Source organism: Telmatherina bonti (genome assembly GCF_933228915.1).
Source record: "Telmatherina bonti genome assembly, chromosome: 16".
Taxonomy (NCBI): domain Eukaryota; kingdom Metazoa; phylum Chordata; class Actinopteri; order Atheriniformes; family Telmatherinidae; genus Telmatherina; species Telmatherina bonti.
In genome coordinates, this window is record NC_136614.1 from 40,160,674 (window position 1) to 40,180,012 (window position 19,339).

Sequence of the window (19,339 nt, forward strand, 5' to 3'; positions counted from 1 at the left end):
CACCCTGCGCACTCACACTGTTCAAACTTCTCCCGTCTGGCAGGTGGTTTAGAGCTCTGTACTCAAAAAACAGCAGAAACAAGAATAGTTTCTTCTTCCGGGCCATCACTGTCTTGAACAAAATGTATGCTGATGCACATTTGCACATATCCATGTCACCTGTAATTGCTGTCAAATGCTGTGTAGATACCATGTAAATAAAGAATAACCAATAACCATTGCTGCTCGTACCCAATTCGCTGCTTTCCTTTATTTCTAATGTGTATATATGTTTATGCATGTTTATTATCTAACCCTTTCGCTTCTTTTTTTGCTAATTTTTTGCTTCTTTTGCTGTAAGTATGATTGAGAGCAACTTGCCACCGGAGTCAAATTCTTTGTTTGTTGCTTAAACATGGCAAATAAAGTGATTCTGACTCTTCTGTTGGCAAGCAGCGCTTCTGGCAGTGAGCATGAGTACGTGCATTCAGTGAGTGAGTCTGTGGACTTTATACCCCTGTTATGTTGTCAGTCCAGTACTTGCAACTTCACAGTTGAGGAAAAACTTTCAAATTGTTTTTAAGTCTGTAAGAACTACAACTCCCTATAGCAATGCCATCCAACTGAAAGGAAATAAACGCCATGATTGTAGTTTTTCCAGTTTTCACACCCACTCCTCAGCTAGGGTTAGGAAAATATATATACGCTTCATAAATCAAATACCTAATAAAGCCGAACTAGTTTCTGCACCATTTATATATGATAGGTGTTAAGAAAGGTCAAATATGATAGTTTATTGTAGATATTTATACAATTGTCAAATGAAGTGGGTGTAACCTGGTCAATCTTCCAGGTTTTAATTGAAAATAGGGTTGTAAAATTACATTTCTTCTTCATGTTTTAAATTTACTGTAAAGCCGAACAACTACATATTCAGTAACTATTTGTCTGTGGTGATTAAAAGAAAGTACATGTCTAAAATGATGATACTGTGGCAAAACCTTTTGTAAAAACACAACTTGAGCTGGAAATGAATGATTGACAGAAGGGGAAACAGAAGAAAGGTTTTTCTTTTTATTTTTTCATCTGTGTATAATTACGACTCAATGATTATGACTGTAAATCTTGCAAGTTCTTCAGTATCGGCTTTGGCAGAAAACAAAATGTAAAGTAGATTGTAGCTGCACAAATTTGCATGAACTTGTGTAGTAAATCAGTGTCCGCACCACATGACCACTGCGGTCCAATCACTGAGGGGCCGTCCTACGAACAGGTGCATCTCTTTTCGGAATAGCACATCTCAAATTCACATTTAGGTTTATCGGTCGATTTGGGCTTCTTTGTAAAAACTGCATACTAATTAAAACCAAACAAAGGCTTTATCACATAAGAGTTTAATTTGAGTAAACTATCGTGTTTTATTTCGCCACATTCATCGGTAGGCATGCGCACTAAGCAAAGGTATGCTATTTTGGTGGGTATGCCAAACTGATAGAACACCACTTACCGTATGCTGGCAGAAAACATTACTCCCCTCTTTATAATGTGTATTATGTCATTTTTTTGTTACATTCAATTTTATCTTTTATGTTTGTTTATGCATTTCTGATTAGTTCGGGTATATGAGGTTTTTTTTAAGTATTCATTGACTGTATACCAATGTCCGCTCATGACTACTGTAAACAGTCCAATCAATGTGGAACTGTCATACGTGGTAGGTGACCGCAGTCTGGTAGAAAACATACCTCTCGAGAGACATGACAAGTTTTGTAAAAAGTGTTAATATACAAATATCAGTGGGGAGTGATGACTGAAAAAAGAAATGGACTAGGTAAAAACAAGCCCACAGCCCAGGGTATTTTAACTTTTATAAATAGACAATATACTATACTATGAATACTATACCCATCAATCCATTCATCTATACAGGTTAGTGTAAATTTAAAGCAAAATTGTTGTGACAACTGATAAGATTTATGTCACAGAAATTTCTACTAATAAAAATTAAACACAGTGTGGAACACCTGGACTAAAATAACTCCCATATTCATGGTAAATCTGGCAGACTTGTTAATGGTTTTTTTTTCTCACAGGTGCAGTAAAACTATTCGAAAATACAAAAAAAAAAAAACCATTTTGAACAATTCAACCAACTGATTTATTTTCAGTATTCTAACACTGGCAGCGTTGGCACATGTTGCTTTTAAAACCACATGCAGTATGTGACCACAACTGACACATGGTACACTGTGACCACGAACGCCACTTTTTTGTTGCATTCTTCCTCTTGTTATCAAAATGGATGTGGCAGACACAGCACAGATTGTCTTGATCTACCAAGGAAAAAATAAGGAAAAGCAAAAATGTGTCAAAGCAAAATAATCAATCAATTCAATCAAGTAATCAATACAATAGATCAGGAAAGCTTTTTTTCATTTGCAATTGTTTGTACACAAGGAATCTGCAGCTAAAGGCATCAAATTTGGAATTTCTTCACAAACTACAAATTTTAGCCTGTACAGACCTGAACTTGAGTAACTCTAGATTTTGTATGTATCACTAATTATAAAGACTTAATTTATCATACAAAAGTTATATAATCAGGTAAGAAAAAGAAAAGAAATATTAGGTGAGCAGCAATTGAATAAAAACCTTAGAAAAGCTCATTAATTCTACTTTTACAGAAATAGACAAGTCAGCATTTCTCTTTGCAAATGTCCATGGCAGATTTATCATAACATAGGTTTTTAGTTAAGTTTGATTTCAAGGGGGAAAAAAAACAGTTGTAGTAAGTGGCATTAAAAACAAATCACAAATATTTACCATTTCCACACATGGGTTCCAGTAACTCTTCCACTGACTGGCATCCTCCCTCTGTATATAGGTGGTGTGTCCTATCATCTGTTTAGAATACTATGACACAAAAGGGGAAGATTTGGTCATTACATTACAGCACAATGTAAATCTGTTCACCAAATGTGATGAAAAGCAAAGTTAAATGACATAAGTTACATATATTGTGAGAAGATTTTTACTATAAAATTTAGGATTTATCTGTTCAAAGATAACAATGTTGCATACCTTCTGGGTTCATGTCCTCAAGATTACCCTCTGTCATGTCAGCTGGGCTGCTTTGTGTGACATCTGCTTTATATGTTAAGACAAAAATAGATACACTTAATGTATGTAGTGTAAGCATAGTAAGAAATTACAAGAGGAAAAAAATAATTCAGCAGGGTTACTCTATTCAATCCTACAAAGGCCACAGCCTCGCAGGTTTTCAGTTTTCCTGTTACAGCTGTCTCAAATCAATCAGTATCAATTGTACAGAATTATATATGTTGTAACAGACATTAATTTTGAGTAACTTCTATTGGAGAAAGGTCACACTGAAAACCTGCAGGACTGTAACCCTTAAGGTACTGAATAGAGTAGTCCTGTCATATAGTATTATAAAGGGTATATAAGTCACAAGAATGAAGGGAACAGATTTATTAATTTCATAATTACCTCTGCCAAGGAAGTTGTGTTTTTACAGGCGTTTACCTGTTTGTTTGTTTGTCTGTTTGTGTGTAATATAACTCAATAAGTCACGGACAGATTTTCCATAACTGACAGATTGGACCGATTGTCATGACATTTTTTAGGAGTTGAAGGAAATGTGAAAAGGGAGAACGGATTAAATCTTGGGGGTGATCCGGATCACTGTTTGGATACAGGAAATTTTTAAAGGCCTTGGCGAAGGTTTGCGCTCTCTGAGTGTTTTTCTAGTTTGTAGATTTAAAGAGTTGTTATTGGTGCTCAAAGTTCCTGAATTCATATTCAGCTATGCAAATATTATCTGGAGAGGTGCCTTAAAAACAGTATTTTCACTATAATTATGGAAAATTTGGCTGATCAATATATTAAGGACAAATAGACAAATACTCAGATCTGTTATGAATGTTTACAATAGCCCAGCACAATATTATAATCTGTTTGACTTACTTATTTCAAATGAAATCTGTTCAGCATCTTTAAAAATAGCCATTAGTTGATATCTTCCATAAAAGGACGGTTTCCTTAGACTAAGGCCATTTGGCAAGCCAGACACATTAATAGTCAGGCCTTGGTTTAAGGACTGGTAGGGGAGCCTTCCAGAACCTCCAGCCTCTTCTGAAATACATGAATACACACATGGATGCATGCAATTTCAGTTTGACTATTAGACTGTAGATAATCAGTCCAAAGACTGTAAACATGTAATTTTATTAAGGTAACATAAACTCTCAATTGATGTATGTTTATATACATTTTTGAAAAATTATTTATAATGCCAAAGATTTTTGGAGGCATATTAGCTTATCAAGAAAGGTCAATATTTTACATTTCATTGCAATAGTCTAAAAATTAGTGAGAAAACATGCTTACTACATCTTTGATTGAACAGATCCTGTACTTTCTTCACCAGCTCACTCACTTGACCCTTGGTAGCGTGGGTGGTAGAAGAGGATTTGGCTGCTTATGTAACAAACCATTACACTGAATTAATAAAATTGTGTTATATGTATTTGCGCGATTACAAGCTATCTGTGTAGTTTATCATGAAACCATTATTACCTTTAAAGTTCAGTGCAAAGTTGTTTGCTGTGTCTGTTGAGTCAAGGAAGTCAGAGGCCCCTTCGCTGCTGACTTCATAGACCTCCAAGTTGGACTTTTGGTGGTCAAATGACAAAATAGCTGTCTCTACGCCCAAATCCTCAAGCTTTGAGACCTTTGCCATAATCAGGTAAATGAGAAGACAAAATTTACAACATGCATACAAACATACACTGAAACATTTGAACAGGATTTGGCTATATGAAATATTTGGCGATATGAAAACAATTTTAGTACTGAGTACTGAGGAAAATTATATTAGTTACACATGGTGTGCAAAGAATTTTGAGGAATGTAGTTGGTGTAAATGCTAAATCAAAGGATCAGGTTATAGACAAGGTCATTGTGTTTTTCTTATCACCACCAATTATCAAATCAAATGTAGCTTCCATCTTTCCAAACCTCCAACTTGAGCTGCTTCAGGCACTTTTTTATTTTGTGCTCCCTCCCTTCCTTCAACACGAAGGTCTTGCCCTTGTGCTCTCAGTGCTGCTGGTTCCTGCTTGTATTTTTCTTTCTCCTCCTCCTCTAGTGTGGACCACCTGCCTTTTATGTCCTTCAAAGAGCCTGACAAAAAATTGATATCTAGTAAACTGAACATTTTACAGTCTACAGAAAATCTGTCAGACACCCTGTTTGCCCTTGGGTTTTGAACTTTACCTCTTCAATAATCACTTGTTAATAATCACTTGCCAGCCTTGCAACAATGCATGCAATTTGTATGTGTGAACTGCCTTCCAAACTGTATCCTTAACATTTGTTTTATTTTTACCCTTGTCAACTAAAAACAAAAAGTAATTGGATAAAAGTTCAATATAACAAATATTCTCTCTCACCATTATTTCTGAGAACATCCCTGCGAAAAAAGGTTGTAGGGTGACAACTCCCGAGTATAATATTTGGCCTTTGAGGGCCGGGTCACAGATGTTTTTTGGGATCGTTTGTAATTTCCAATCCAATTTTGAACAATGGTAAACAAAAATAAGGACATGGTAACAGCATAGTAATAGGGCATGATTAAAGCTTATATGTTGCTTATTAGTGCAACTTCAAAGTAAACTTTACTTGTATGACACAGACGTCGAGACCTGTTGCCGTAGTTGCTTCTTGTACTAATGGTGAGCTGACACCTGTCATTCCCTCCTCATAAAAGGACTTCAGAGTATTTCTCCGTTCTTCTGTGATCGCTGTTCTCTCTTGTTGAGTAACAACAAAAAAGCAATTACATAAAGTAATGCTGAGGGAAAGAGAGGATTTTGCATACCATACAGTTACAACACTTCAAAATTATCAAGTGTAGGGCTTACCTATCTTCTGCTTGAAACACAAGAAGATATAAACGTACCCTGACATACATTTGACAATTAGTCACCTAATTCCACACAACTTGGGTCAAAACCTTATTTACAATAGCTCAATACTGACAGATGAAATAAAATAAACTTTGCACCACAGTCTTTGTGCTGTATGTCACAATCTATAAATCAGATTTGTCAAAAAGGGTTGAAAAAAAAGTTGATTACAGAGATATTACTGAAGCAGGTCAGCAGACATACTTGTGTATATAGGCTTAGTAGCTTTTTTTCTTTTAAGTTCAAGGTTAATGACATAAATTAAATGGATACCTATGTTAACCTGTCATTGCAAAGTTACAGAAATACAATAGATCTACCACAAACCTAATATAACCATATATGAAACAGGCAATGTTGCTCTCCATATGAGTATGATATAGCATGAATGTGTGACACAGATACAAAATGTATGTTCAGCATATTTTACAGAATGGCTTCGGGCTTAATCAACATTAAAGAGGAAACCGAAGGTGCAATCACTCGGTTTCTTGTTTATCTGCCTACTTTTCTTACTTGCCAATTTATCAATTAGTCGCAATCAAAGCTAATAATCATGTATTTATGTTAAACAAAATAAAATAATAATAATAATAATAATGTCTGTTTTGCTACGATAAAAGCTACAATCGCTTTAGTAATGTCGAGCTAGCTTTGTGCCGCTAGCTTGATCGGCAAACACAAAATTATGCAACTGAAGATAATAAAGAAATAGATAAATCATTTGTTTTCATGCTGCCTTATTAAAGTTAACAAATAAAAGCTTTGTACTTTAGTTTTGCTCAAAAGCAACAGTTTAAATGAACTTTTTTACCTGGTAGTGCACTAATCCTGGTGATTTGAGGTCTGTCAGTGGAATGGATTCCTGTCGGACTTGATCGGGAAACTTCGTGTATCATCGTTGCTGATCAGCGATGGGAATAGATGATGACAACCTACTGAAGCTACTAGCAGGCACAGTAGGGACCTACTGTCCCATACCAATGGGCTGATAACCACTAATAATGTCAATTCAATGGAGTGATAACATCCAAATGGGGTGAGCTTGTCCACAAATAGTTGCAAGGTGTTAATTTTTTCCCTTCCCACCAGATCTCTCCTTTCAAAAGGGTAGTTACTGCTGGGCAACCAATACCTCTGACAACTCTCAGGATTAAATGTTTTTTTCCCCTCCCCCCTCTTCAAATGTTTTATCAACCTCAATAGAGGACACCTGTTCTGCTTACAGGGTGAAGCAAGAATAAATGTTTCACTGTGGAGGGAAGTGGCTATTTTGCCAAGTGTCAAAAACCTCCTCCTTGGCTCCAGAGCTGCAATCACTCACCTGAGGCTTACCAATTCCAGCTTTGGTCTGTTCCTTAATTCTGTGGATTCCACCCAAGTAGAAGTAAAAGTTGCATTCCTAACGTGATATGAGGACAATGTATCAAATGAGCAATGTTTACTGGTGACGGCTGACTTTCTTTACAGTTTTGCAATTAAACTTTCTCAGGTATTAAAATCCTAGGAATTGTTGACTTTCGTACCCCACTAACAATGAAGCACAGGACAACTAGACTCTAGAAGAGGAATCAGACAAAGGGTGGCTCAAAACTCTTAAAAAAAAAAAAAAAAAAGAAAAAAAGAAAGAAAAAACATTGAAACTGATTTTTTTTTCTTTGCCCATACTTTGCAGCCTGGCCTGGTTCATTTTTTTAATCTACACCTGCCATGATCTCCTACCAGAGGCTCTCCTTTAGTGGGTAAGTGCACTCTTGTATATTCTGAAATTTGAATCAGAAATTAAACTAGGAACAATGTGTCCTTGTATTCAAAATTTGTGCTTTATTACAAATTTGTCTCAAATGCAGCTCTTGCTGTTGTACATGTACTGTTCTATATAAAGTGGTGTTTCAAGTTAAACTACTTTTTTAAAGCTGACATAGTACTTTACATTTCTGCCTTGTGATTTCTACAGCAAGGAGTGGGTTTATTTTATTTTTTTGCCAATGGCTTCACAATTGTTTCTGCTGGCTTTTTTAAACACTTCACTCACCTTCAACCCTTAGGCTCATTCTTGAGACCTGTGTATTTTACAAATAACTTAAAAAATTATAGGCTGCATAAGCAAGTGATTTAAGACTGTTAGTCAATTTAGTCAAACTTTTCCCTGCTTTTAATTCTTCCTGATTTTAAAACTTCTGGAATTTCCAAAAATGGATTTGCCTTAAAAATGACAAATTTCAATGCCTCAGAGTACAGTTTACAGGCATGGTGGTTAATTGAAAGCTTCTCAGCACAAACATTATGCTGAGAAAAGCAGGCTAGTTTTGTGTGCTACCTCCATTAGCTTATGGTGTGAAAAGCACCACTTATAGCTAATCTTCTGTTTCACTCAAAGCTTACTCTTCAGATCATTCATGAGATATTGGCTATAACTTGTGGTTTTAACATTTAATCTTTTCCAGTTCATGTTTCAGTCAAATTTTCCAATCTATTACTGTGATTTAACAAAACAGGATGTAGCTCAGCAATTGGTCCATTTAGTGCATCGGTACACCTTGGTATACAAGGCACAGGTTCAAATCCAGCATCTAACGGTGTGTTGGTTGTGGCTGTGGCCACGAGGAGCACTGAAAGTTTTCCCATTTGAATTGTTTGCTCCAGCTGTGTGCTTAAAAGAGCAAAGGCTGTGAGCTTGACAAATAGGTGTATTTTGCAAAATCTGTTTGTGCCAACATTGCACAAATAATGCAAATGTTTAAAGTTAAATACAGAAACTTGGTAGAAAAATCTGTTCAATAGTGAATTTGTTAAATGCTTCATGCAACATTTCAAAATGCAAAGTTTTTTTCATGTTGAATAAAGATTAAATGGTTCATTGCAATGATACATGCAAAATTTAGACTATAGTTTGACAACTGACTTTAGAATTATAGTTTTGGCAAACTATTTAAAACTTAAGAACTTCACCATAGTAGTTCCACCTTGCACATCTTTTAGATATTCCAGTGATACATGCTGGGGAAGGTTTCAAAAAAGCATTCCAATCTCAATGACAAAACCCTTCTGCCTGGTTGAGGGTAGGAGATGTGCTGCCATGGTGGTTAAATCAAAGGACTCTGGTTGAGATGGTTGTGGGTTCCAATCCTGATGCTGTATCTAAAAAGTCAAATAGTTGTGCTGCTTCTTCTACTGGTTATAGTAGACACTTAGGCTGAACTGACTGTCATTCCTAAAACTTTCTGCTATCGTGTAAACTTTTATTCTAAAGTGCATTGCCCTCACAAAGTTTATTTCAATCCTTTTGCCCAGGGGATCAGAAGAAGCCACATAGGCTAATGGTTAAATGGGAAGAACTTCACAAGTGTAATTCCAGGGAAGGGTCTGTTCTTAGATGTTGCCTGTTTTTTTTTTAAATCTACATCTGGGTTTACAATATTGTTCTGCATGAAACATAGATGAATAACTGTTTCTAAGGTTTAGTTTTCTAAACTACAAATTACGAATTAAAACTATTTGGAGGCAATAATGAATTAATTTGTTCTTGGCCAACCATTATAGAAAGACAAGAAGATTTTCTATAAAATCTCCTCAGGCCTGCCTGATTATGTACTGGTGGAAATGGCATTCCCATTCCAAAGGCAAAAAATGTTAACGCTTCTGTCAAGGTGTGAGCCATAGCTGTTGTGGTATAGTGGTAAAATGAATTGCCCTTCATTCAGAAGGTCGTGGGTTTAAACCCAGCTGCTGGGTCTTGATGCTTGTAGTTCTCTTAATGCTTATGCTGACAAAAGCAATCTAATTTGTTCTACTAAAACTATGTGCAGTCTGCACATATTAGAAAACATCTGTGCTATGCTGGTCTTGAAAAGTTGAACATTTAATATGAAATGTTCTTTTGAAGTAAATAACTGTGGAGAATGACCATTCAATTTTAATTTGTTAAAATGATTCAAAAGAAACAAAGTTGTCTTTCCTGTAAAATATTTGAAACGCTACTCCACCTATACCTAGTCTTGCTTCAACCATTCAAGTATCAAACTTTCCCGCCCATTCAGGAGATATGTGTGCTGTGACCTTTGGTCTTTGGCACATGTGAACTTTAAGTTATTCAATTTTTTGTCAATATTTTCAAATCAGTCACTGTGACTGGACTACACAGAATTCAGCTCAGCCATTGGTCCATTTTCTGCACCGGTACGTATTGGTATACAAGGCAAGGGTTCAAATCCAGACATCGTGTACCAGGATGGTATGCCAATTGATGTACACAGAATGCTTCACACTGGCCCATTGAAGAACTTTGATTTCAACTTCCAACTGTGTAAAGTGTGGGCGGTCTGCACAAATATGTGAAAGTTTGTGCAATATCTTCAAAAGTTGATCATTTAAAATGAAGTATTTTATTCAAAGTAAAAAATAAACTGTGCAGAAATGACAGCTTAATACTAGAATTTTGCTGTTTTTGCAAAACAGCAAGTGTGAATGCGATATGTAGTTACTCATGTATAATGCAAAAAAGCTGAAGATGTCACTGAAATTAGAGGCAGCCCATTCCACCAGCTAGCAGATGTGCAGCAATTTTTTCCAATCTGGTAAAGTATAAAAGAAATCTAAAGAAAACATTTTTGAAGTGATGAAAATTGCAGAGAGAGGAATAATTTCTTTAAGAATAAAATGTGGAAGGAGGTGATAAGTTGTACTGTGTGGAAATATTTTGTGAAATGTTACTTTTTGGATTCAGATCTACAACATCCAGTGCAAAGGCCCATTCTCATAACCACTCGGCCACCATACTGTGTGGAAAAAGGTTAAACATTTCTATTGAAAAGAGGATGTTCAAGGTACTTTCAGAACTACTGAAAAGTTTTGCTATTGGCATAAAAATGCCTCTTTTATAACTTCCATTAGCGTGCATTCAGCAGGATTGCTAAAAGGGAAAGGTTGAACTAAACTACTGTGAAGGAGAAGCCATTGATCATTTAGTCAACTGAAAAGCAACACAGACTGAGTTTCTTTTAATTTCTGGTCTTGGAGTGCCATCTAATGGCAATGAGGTAAATGTTCATTTTATGTGCCATTAATAGGTACCACTAAGAGGTACAGAACCTACTTGATATAACGTTCCCGCCTTTTTTTTTCCTTTCTTTTTTTTTTTTTTTTTTTTTTTAGTTTTTACAAAGACTTGGCTGATACTAACACTGCTGATTTTGTTCATTGTTGGAAGTTGGAATTAAAGGGCAAGTGTGAAGCATTCTGTGTACATCAATTGGCATACCATCCTGGTACACGATGTCTGGATTTGAACCCTTGCCTTGTATACCAATGCGTACCGGTGCAGAAAATGGACCAATGGCTAAGCTGAATTCTGTGTAGTCCAGTCACAGTGACTGATTTGAAGATATTGGCAAAAATTTGAATAACTTTACATGTTTACATGTTCCAAAGACCAAAGGTCATAGCACACATCTCCTGAATGGGCGGAAAAGTTTGATACTTGAATAGTTGAAGCAAGACTAGGTATAGGTGGAGTAGCGTTTCAAACATTTTGCAGGAAAAACAACTTTGTTTCTTTTGAAGCATTTTAACAATTTAAAATTGAAATGTCATGACAACAATGATTAAAAAAACAGCACAAAACGCACAAAAAAAGCCAATCGCAAAAAAGGGAAGGGTTCAACTAAACTGCTGTGAAGAAGCTACAGATCGTCATAAATAGTGCAAAAGCGCATATATCAGAATGAGCTGGACAGTTTAATATTTGAATGGGTGAAGTAGCAGAAGAGATGTAGAAGCTTGAAACCATGGTTTTCTGAGCACAAGTGCAACCATTTGGAGAAGTGCTGTTATTTTACATGATGCAGGATGACCAGGATTTAAACCTGTGAACGTCCGAGCCACAACCCCTTCATGAAACCACTACAACGCCAGAAGACTTGGCAGCACCCTTGCTGTAGTGTTAAACTTATTTATTTTTTTTTGCCATCAACATGTTTGTCAACTGAAAAGCACCACAGACTGAAAAGCACAGGTTTTTTTTCATTTCTGGTCTTAGAGTGCCATGTAAAGGGACACATTTCTTATTTAGGCGCTATTAATAGGTACTATTGAGGGGTACTGAGCTGACTTTTTTCAGAAAAGAAAATGGCAGTCAGAACCACAATGTACCAGAAACTGAGAATTGGTGAAGGCCTTTGAACCAAATTAAAAAGGTAGACTTAATAATAGGTTTCAGATATAACTATTAATTTCAAGTCAGCAGGAAAAATTTGTGTTTGTTTACAATGATTTCAACAACCAATCCCTTAAATCTGCAGTGGTATTTTAAAGGACATGTGTTCTGCAATTAAAACAATCTTTTTTTAATTTCCAAACAATAGTTTATGCTATATTTTGCCTCCTTCTTGATTGCAACTTGTAGTCTTTGCAGCACAAAGCTAGAGGTAATTGAACAACAGCACCAGGTGAAAGCCTTTAAATGCAACTCATAATATTCAAACACTGAGCATTAAGATGCTATGTTAAATCCTGGATGAGAACTTGGGCATTTTACACCTTTATGCACTTGTGCCATTCCACTGAAACTGCTCTCCTGTCGGTTACCGATTCCCTCCGGATGCCAGATCCACTGGTCAAACCTCAGTCCTGATACTTCTGGACCTGCTTTTGACACAGTAAACCATCAGATTCTCCTCTCCACTCTCTGAGCTCAGGATCTCTGGATCTGTCCCCTCGTGGTTCGTGTCCTACCTCTCAGGAAGCTCCTTCAGAGTATCCTGGCGAGGAGAAGTGTCCAGATCACATGCGTTGAAAACAAGGGCGCTACTTTGTCTCAATTCATTTGCTTATGAAGTAAACTTTTACTATGGAGAGGTTGACATATTTATTAAATAATGTGTGCTTTAGCATCAACCAAGATTATAATTTACCTAATTTCCACACTTCAAATAAATATAAACAAGTATTAAAGTGTCTGCTTTAACACGACTGAAAATCACCGCTTGGATGTGCTGACAGGACCATGTCCAAAACCATTGGTTTTCCACTGGGAACAGCATAAAATACACTTTGCCAGTCTGGGAAACAATCACTCACCCCCCAGCTCCCACCTCAGAGCAGACGTTTAAAAGGACACATGGCAAGAATGTCCAAGCGTACCACTGATCCAGCAGGCATCTGGATCAGTTTCAAGCCTTGAAATGTTTTGAAGACTTATAAGAGCAATCTTGGCAGACACTCCATTCTTTGGGGATGGACAGCAATCACTCCTGCAACACAACTTCAGCTTGTGTGTTAAGTCCTCAGTTCAGACACTTAGCTGTGATTGGTGGATCTTTCAGGCAGATGACTTTTCTTTGAACCCCACTCTCGTTCATCTGTGGCGACCCCCTTTTCATGACCACAGTGTTGTTGAACCAACCACATTGTCCATGTACTTTTGTATGCCATCAAAGCAATGGCAGTTCATCAGTCTTTGGTTGCTTTCATGTTGGCCCTGGGTGAACTCCAGGAAGTGACAATTAAACCCAGACGTATGTGTCAACATACGTTTAAAACAATCGAAAAAATTACCCCTGACCATCATGCCGATCTGGAGATGTAATGTTCATGACTCAGTGTATCGGTTCCCCTTGGAAACACCGTCTCAGACATTGTGGAAGTGAAAAATTCCAGTGCAGATTAGAATGTTTACCATGTCATAATGTTTGCCTTATATCTGTGTCCAGTTAAAAATATCAAAGTCAATGTGTGTGGAACTTGAGCATCAGTTTACACTGTGTGGCATTTGATGTTATCTATTAATACTGCAGCGCACATCCCAATGATGCATTCTTGTCTGCTTAGAAGAGTGGAAAGACTATATCTATTAATGTTCATTAAGCTGCTGCTGTGTGAGCTAAGAGCATCTTACCAAAGTGGAGATACAGAGAGAGTTGTGTCCAATCACAGTGCAGGCTTCACATGGCGTGAATTACTGCTTGCCTGATGACCTTCTACGGGACTTTTTCTCAAGATATCGTATTTTCACGACCATAAGGCTCACTGTACTAAAAGGCGCAGTCTCAGTTATGTGTGCCCTTTCTGTATTTAACACATACATAAGGCGCACCTGACCATAGGGCGCGGGTTTTATATACCGGTACAATCCACGCCCACACTCCCCCCTTTAACATTCTCAATGCACACAAGCATACAAGTGTGCCTTTTAAAAAATAGAGTGGGAGCAAAACCGAGTTTGGTTGTGCTTTATTTAAGTATTGATTACAAAGTACTAACATTTTTTAATCATCCATCATTCATCAATAGGCGCGGGCATGGTAAAACACATGGATAAAACAAGCATACAAGTGTGCGTATTTAAACATAGACCGGGACCAAAACTGAGTTTGGTACTCACATTTTTTTACCAGTAATCATCATCAGTCAAACCCATCAAAGTCCTCATCCTCTGTTTCTGAATTGAACAGCTGCGCTAAATCTCCAGCAAACATGCGAGCTTCACTTTCTTCACTGTAAGAGTCACTTTCCGTGCCGTGCGGCTCCTCTGAAATGATGCCGGCTTTTGCGAAATTGCAGACAACAGCGCCAGCAGACACGTTAGCCCAAGCGTCTGTCCTCCAACTCGGGCCAGCTCGCCTTATGTCCACGGAAACTCAGCTGCGTCTTCTTTACCTGTCGGAGCTCGTTTTCCATCTTCCTCCACTTGCGAACCATCGATTCATTAATCTTAAATTCTCCCTCGGCTGCTCGATTTCCATGTTGCTTGGCGTAGTTGATGGCCTTCAGTTTAAACTGTGCTTCATAAGCGTGTCTTTTTTCCATTTTCAGAGTTGTTAGAAAAAGGTGTTCTGCACAACGCACATACCTGTTCTTTTATATGCGATCAACGCCCTCGCTTCACCCTTTAACGTTCTCACGGTGTTCTCTACTACATCCGATTACAACGACAACAACAACACGCACACAAAGGGCGCACTGCACTATAGGGCGCGCCGCACATTTTGAAGAAAATCTAAGACTTTTATGTGCGCCTTATGGTCGTGAAAATACGGTACGTTATTGAAACTCTAGTTCATTATCACGCTATTACTGCGCTCTCGTACCACAAATAACAGTCTCCAGACGCACAACACTGCTATCATCCTGCATGCCAAAGAGATCTGAGCATTGCCCATTTTTCCAGAGTTCTCTCAGTCTTTACACGCTATCAGACCACACAAATGATCAGTTTGTTAGTAAGACTTATGTGTACAGCTCACAATTGGAAAGAACCAACAACCTGATGGCAAACTCCACGGCGTTTCAGCTTACAAAATGACAAACGGTATGACTTTAGTAAAGGAATAACATCTATTCCACACTGAAAAGCAAAAAGCAAAAAATGTGAAGCCCAAAGATGTTACATAAAACACACATATCTGCATTATGTGTGCTCATACATATAGTCTACAGTATGAACAGCAAACTATTAGCCCACAATTATCCTGTTTATCAGTTTCCACAAATCCAAGATGAGTCCTTCCTACATTTACGACAGGTAAGCTTTCTGCAATGCACACAGCGCTCAGTGCTATGGTTTCTGTTGCAGAGCTTGCACACCTGGCATTGCATTGTTTTTCCTTGAAAAAGTCTTGTTGCCACATGATGCTTCCCCAAGTTTTCTTCCTGCTGTGCCTTCTCCTACATAAACCTGTTTTTAAGTTCAGTTGCAAGTCGCAGCATAAACAGTTGCCGACTTTTTTGTGGACCCTGTGCATGCCTTGTACAGCACATGTGCATTTGTGGCTGCCATGTCAAGCAGGTTGTAAAAGACAGCCACAGACCATCTCCGTGTGCCAACACACACAGAGTAAGCATGTAGTTTCTGGTCCATAATATCCACACTGCATTTCAAGTGGTTCTAATCAACAACAGTGTTTGTTTTGGTTTCTTTTGGGTGTCCTCAATCTCCACTTTGTGATGCATGGTGCTCAGCAGACAAACACTTCTCCTTTTGCTTGCATACACTGTCAGCAAGGCACTTCCAGATGTGAACACTTGTGTAGAGTACACCTGTCGTCTTGACATTGTGGCTTTTATGTCTGGATGTATATGTGTATATATATATATATATATATATATATATATATATATATATATATATATATATATATATATACATATATATATATATATATATATACATATATATATATATATATATATATATATATATATATATATATACATATATATATATATATATATATATATATATGTACATATATATATATATATATATATACGTATATATATATATATATATATATATATATATATATATATATATATATATATATACGTATATATATATATATATATATATGTACATATATATATATATATATATATATATATATATGTATATATATATATATATATATATATATATATATATATATATGTATATATATATATATATATATATATATATATATATATATACATATATATATATATACATACATGTATCTTTCTTTCTTTCTACAGTCATTTAGCAGACGCTTTTATCCAAAGCGACTTACATACATGATCATACCACGATAGGCACATCAGGGGGCAACTTAGGGTTCAGTGTCTTGCCCAGGGACACTTCGGCACATAGTCAGGGGAGGCCTGGAATCGATGTCTGGATGTATATATATATATATATATATATATATATATATATATATATATATATACATATACATATATATATATATATATATCATTCTCATCGTCACACTCTGGATCTTCTTCTGACATGTGGCATTAATAGTGATCAACTGACAGTTTTTCCTCATAACCCTGTTCTGTTTGATCATTTTTTAATGACTTTTGAGTTTACCTTACTTGACTTACTTTTACTTACTTACTATTCATCTGCAGCAGCCTTAGAGACGTCTTTAGAAGCTGATTGTCATTTGGACCGTTTCTTGCCTGTACAGCTGTCCAACATAATAGCTTCATCTATTATGTGTTATATGTTAACCAACATAATAGCTTCATCTAAACCTTCAACCTGTGTTTTAGACCCCATCCCAACCAGATTATTCAAGGAAATATGTTTCCTAATCAATACATCTGTACTGGACCTGATCAATTCATCTCTATTAACAGGATATGTACCTCAATATTTTAAGACAGCTGTAATTAAACCGTTGCTTAAAAACCAACTCTGATCCAGGAGTTTTAGCTAATTATAGACAAATATCTAATCTCCCCTTCTGGTCTAAAATTCTGGAGAAAACAGTTTCAACCCAACTATGTTCCTATCTGAGCAGAAACAGTCTGAAGAGTTTCAGTCAGGATTTAAAGCTCATCATAGCACAGAGACAGCACTGGTGAAAGTCTAATGATCTTCTCATGGCCTCAGATAAAGGACTTCTGTCTGGACTCATTCTTTTAGATCTCAGTTCTGCATTCGACACTATTGATCACAATATTCTGCTACAGAGGCTGGAACATGTTATTGGGATTAAAGGGACCGCATTAAACTGGTTCCAGTCATACTTATCTGATAGATTTCAGTTTGTAAATGTAAATGATGAGTCTTCCTCACACACCAGGGAAAGTCATGGAGTTCCTCAGGGTTCTGTACTTGGACCAATACTTTTCACATTATACATGCTTCCCTTAGGAAATATCACCAGGCAGCATGGTATAAATTTTCATTGCTATGCGGATGACACTCAGATCTACCTCTCCATGAAGCCAGATGAAACCAATCAGTTTCTTAGATTACAAAGATGTCTTACAGACATCAAGACCTGGATGACTGAATTTTCTCCTTTTAAACTCAGACAAGACAGAGGTCGTTATCTTCGGCCTGAAAAACTTAGAACAAAATGATCCAGTTATGTAATTAATCTGGATGGCATTAATCTGGCCTCCAGTACCACTGTGAGGAATCTTGGAGTCATTATTGACCAGGACTTGTCTTTTAGCTCACATGTAAAACAGGTTTCTAGAACCGCCTTCTTCCACCGGCGTAATATTGCAAAAATTAGGAGCATCTTGTCTCAGAAAGATGCAGAAAAATGAGTCCATGCCTTTATTACTTCCAGGCTGGATTACTGCAATTCCTTATTTATGGGTTGTCCCAAATATGCCCTGAAAAGTCTCCATCTGATCCAAAATGCTGCAGCGAGGGTTCTGATGAGGACTAGCAGGAGAGATCATATTTCACCAGTTTTAGCCTCTCTACACTGGCTCCCTGTTAAATCCAGGAGAAAGTTTAAAATTCTTCTCCTCACATATAAAGCTCTCCATGACCAAGCTCCATTGTACATAAAAGATCTTATAGTTCCATATATTCCAAATAGAGTACTTGGCTCTCAGACTGCAGGTTTACTGGTGGTTCCAGAGTCTCAAAGAGTACTAAGGGAGGAAGGGCCTTTAGCTATCAGGCTCCTCTCTTATGGAACCAGCTCCCACCGTGGGTTCAGGAGGCAGACTCCCTCCACACCTTTAAGATGGAGCTGAAAACCTTCCTTTTCCATGATTCTTATAGTTAGGATATGAGCATCTCCTGAGTTGGAGTCTGCATGTACGGGACCCAACTGTCCAGGTTCTGCTCATTGCTCTTATAGTTATGGGTAGTCTAGCCATCCATTACTTATGTAGCAATGGGGATGTTACCTGATGCACTGAGAAGTACCTCGCTCTATTTCTCTAATATATTAATGTATAAATATATGACAATATTGCCGTCTCTAACTTATTTCTCCTTTTTTCCGCAGGTCTTCCTGAATAAGTGCAGTTGTACATGTTGATCTGTCTTTCCTGTCCTCTCCACCCCAACCAGTCGAGGCAGATGGCTGCCCTCCCTGAGCCGGGTTCTGCCGGAGGTTTTCTTCCTGTTAAAGGGGAGTTTTTTCCTTCCCACTGTCGCCTCGTGCAGCTCAGGATGGAGGATTGGATCGAAGGCAATCAGTTGGTTTCTATTATAGGCTATGTATGAATTGGCTCTAAATGATGTGTATGTAAAGTGTCCTGTGACAACATTTTTGTGAAGTGGCGCTATACAAATAAAGTTGAATTGAATTGAATCAGCTTCGTCTCAGTCACGACAAAGCAGAACTTTATAGCAGTAGTGACACTTACCGACTACATTGATGGTGAGCCGCTTACAGTTGCAATTGTCCCTCTTTCCAACCAGGTTGATGTCATCTTGTCCTGGTATTTTCCCAAATGTGAGCAAAATGTTTGGCACAAGAAGAGGCTGCAGTCTGCAGAGATGCAGGTGCATTATCAGCAAAAAATAATGTAATCCATCTGTCCCTGGTAGTTTGGTCCGCTGATGAAGGGAGAGTAAAAAACCTGCCGATGTTGGTTTTGGTAACAGACAACCGAGCAGTGGACAT

At 37.3% G+C, this 19,339-nt stretch overlaps 1 protein-coding gene across 1 annotated transcript; it reads right to left on the reverse strand.

Moving 5' to 3' along the window:
• Positions 1–2,884: 2,884 nt before the first annotated feature.
• Positions 2,885–19,339, reverse strand: LOC306767269 (uncharacterized protein; the record flags this gene model as incomplete). Its single annotated transcript, XM_079255190.1, is given in 9 exon segments — positions 2,885–2,892; positions 3,061–3,123; positions 3,967–4,134; positions 4,390–4,476; positions 4,579–4,732; positions 5,020–5,055; positions 5,057–5,184; positions 19,080–19,204; positions 19,296–19,339. Coding segments are annotated over 9 exon segments (813 nt in total).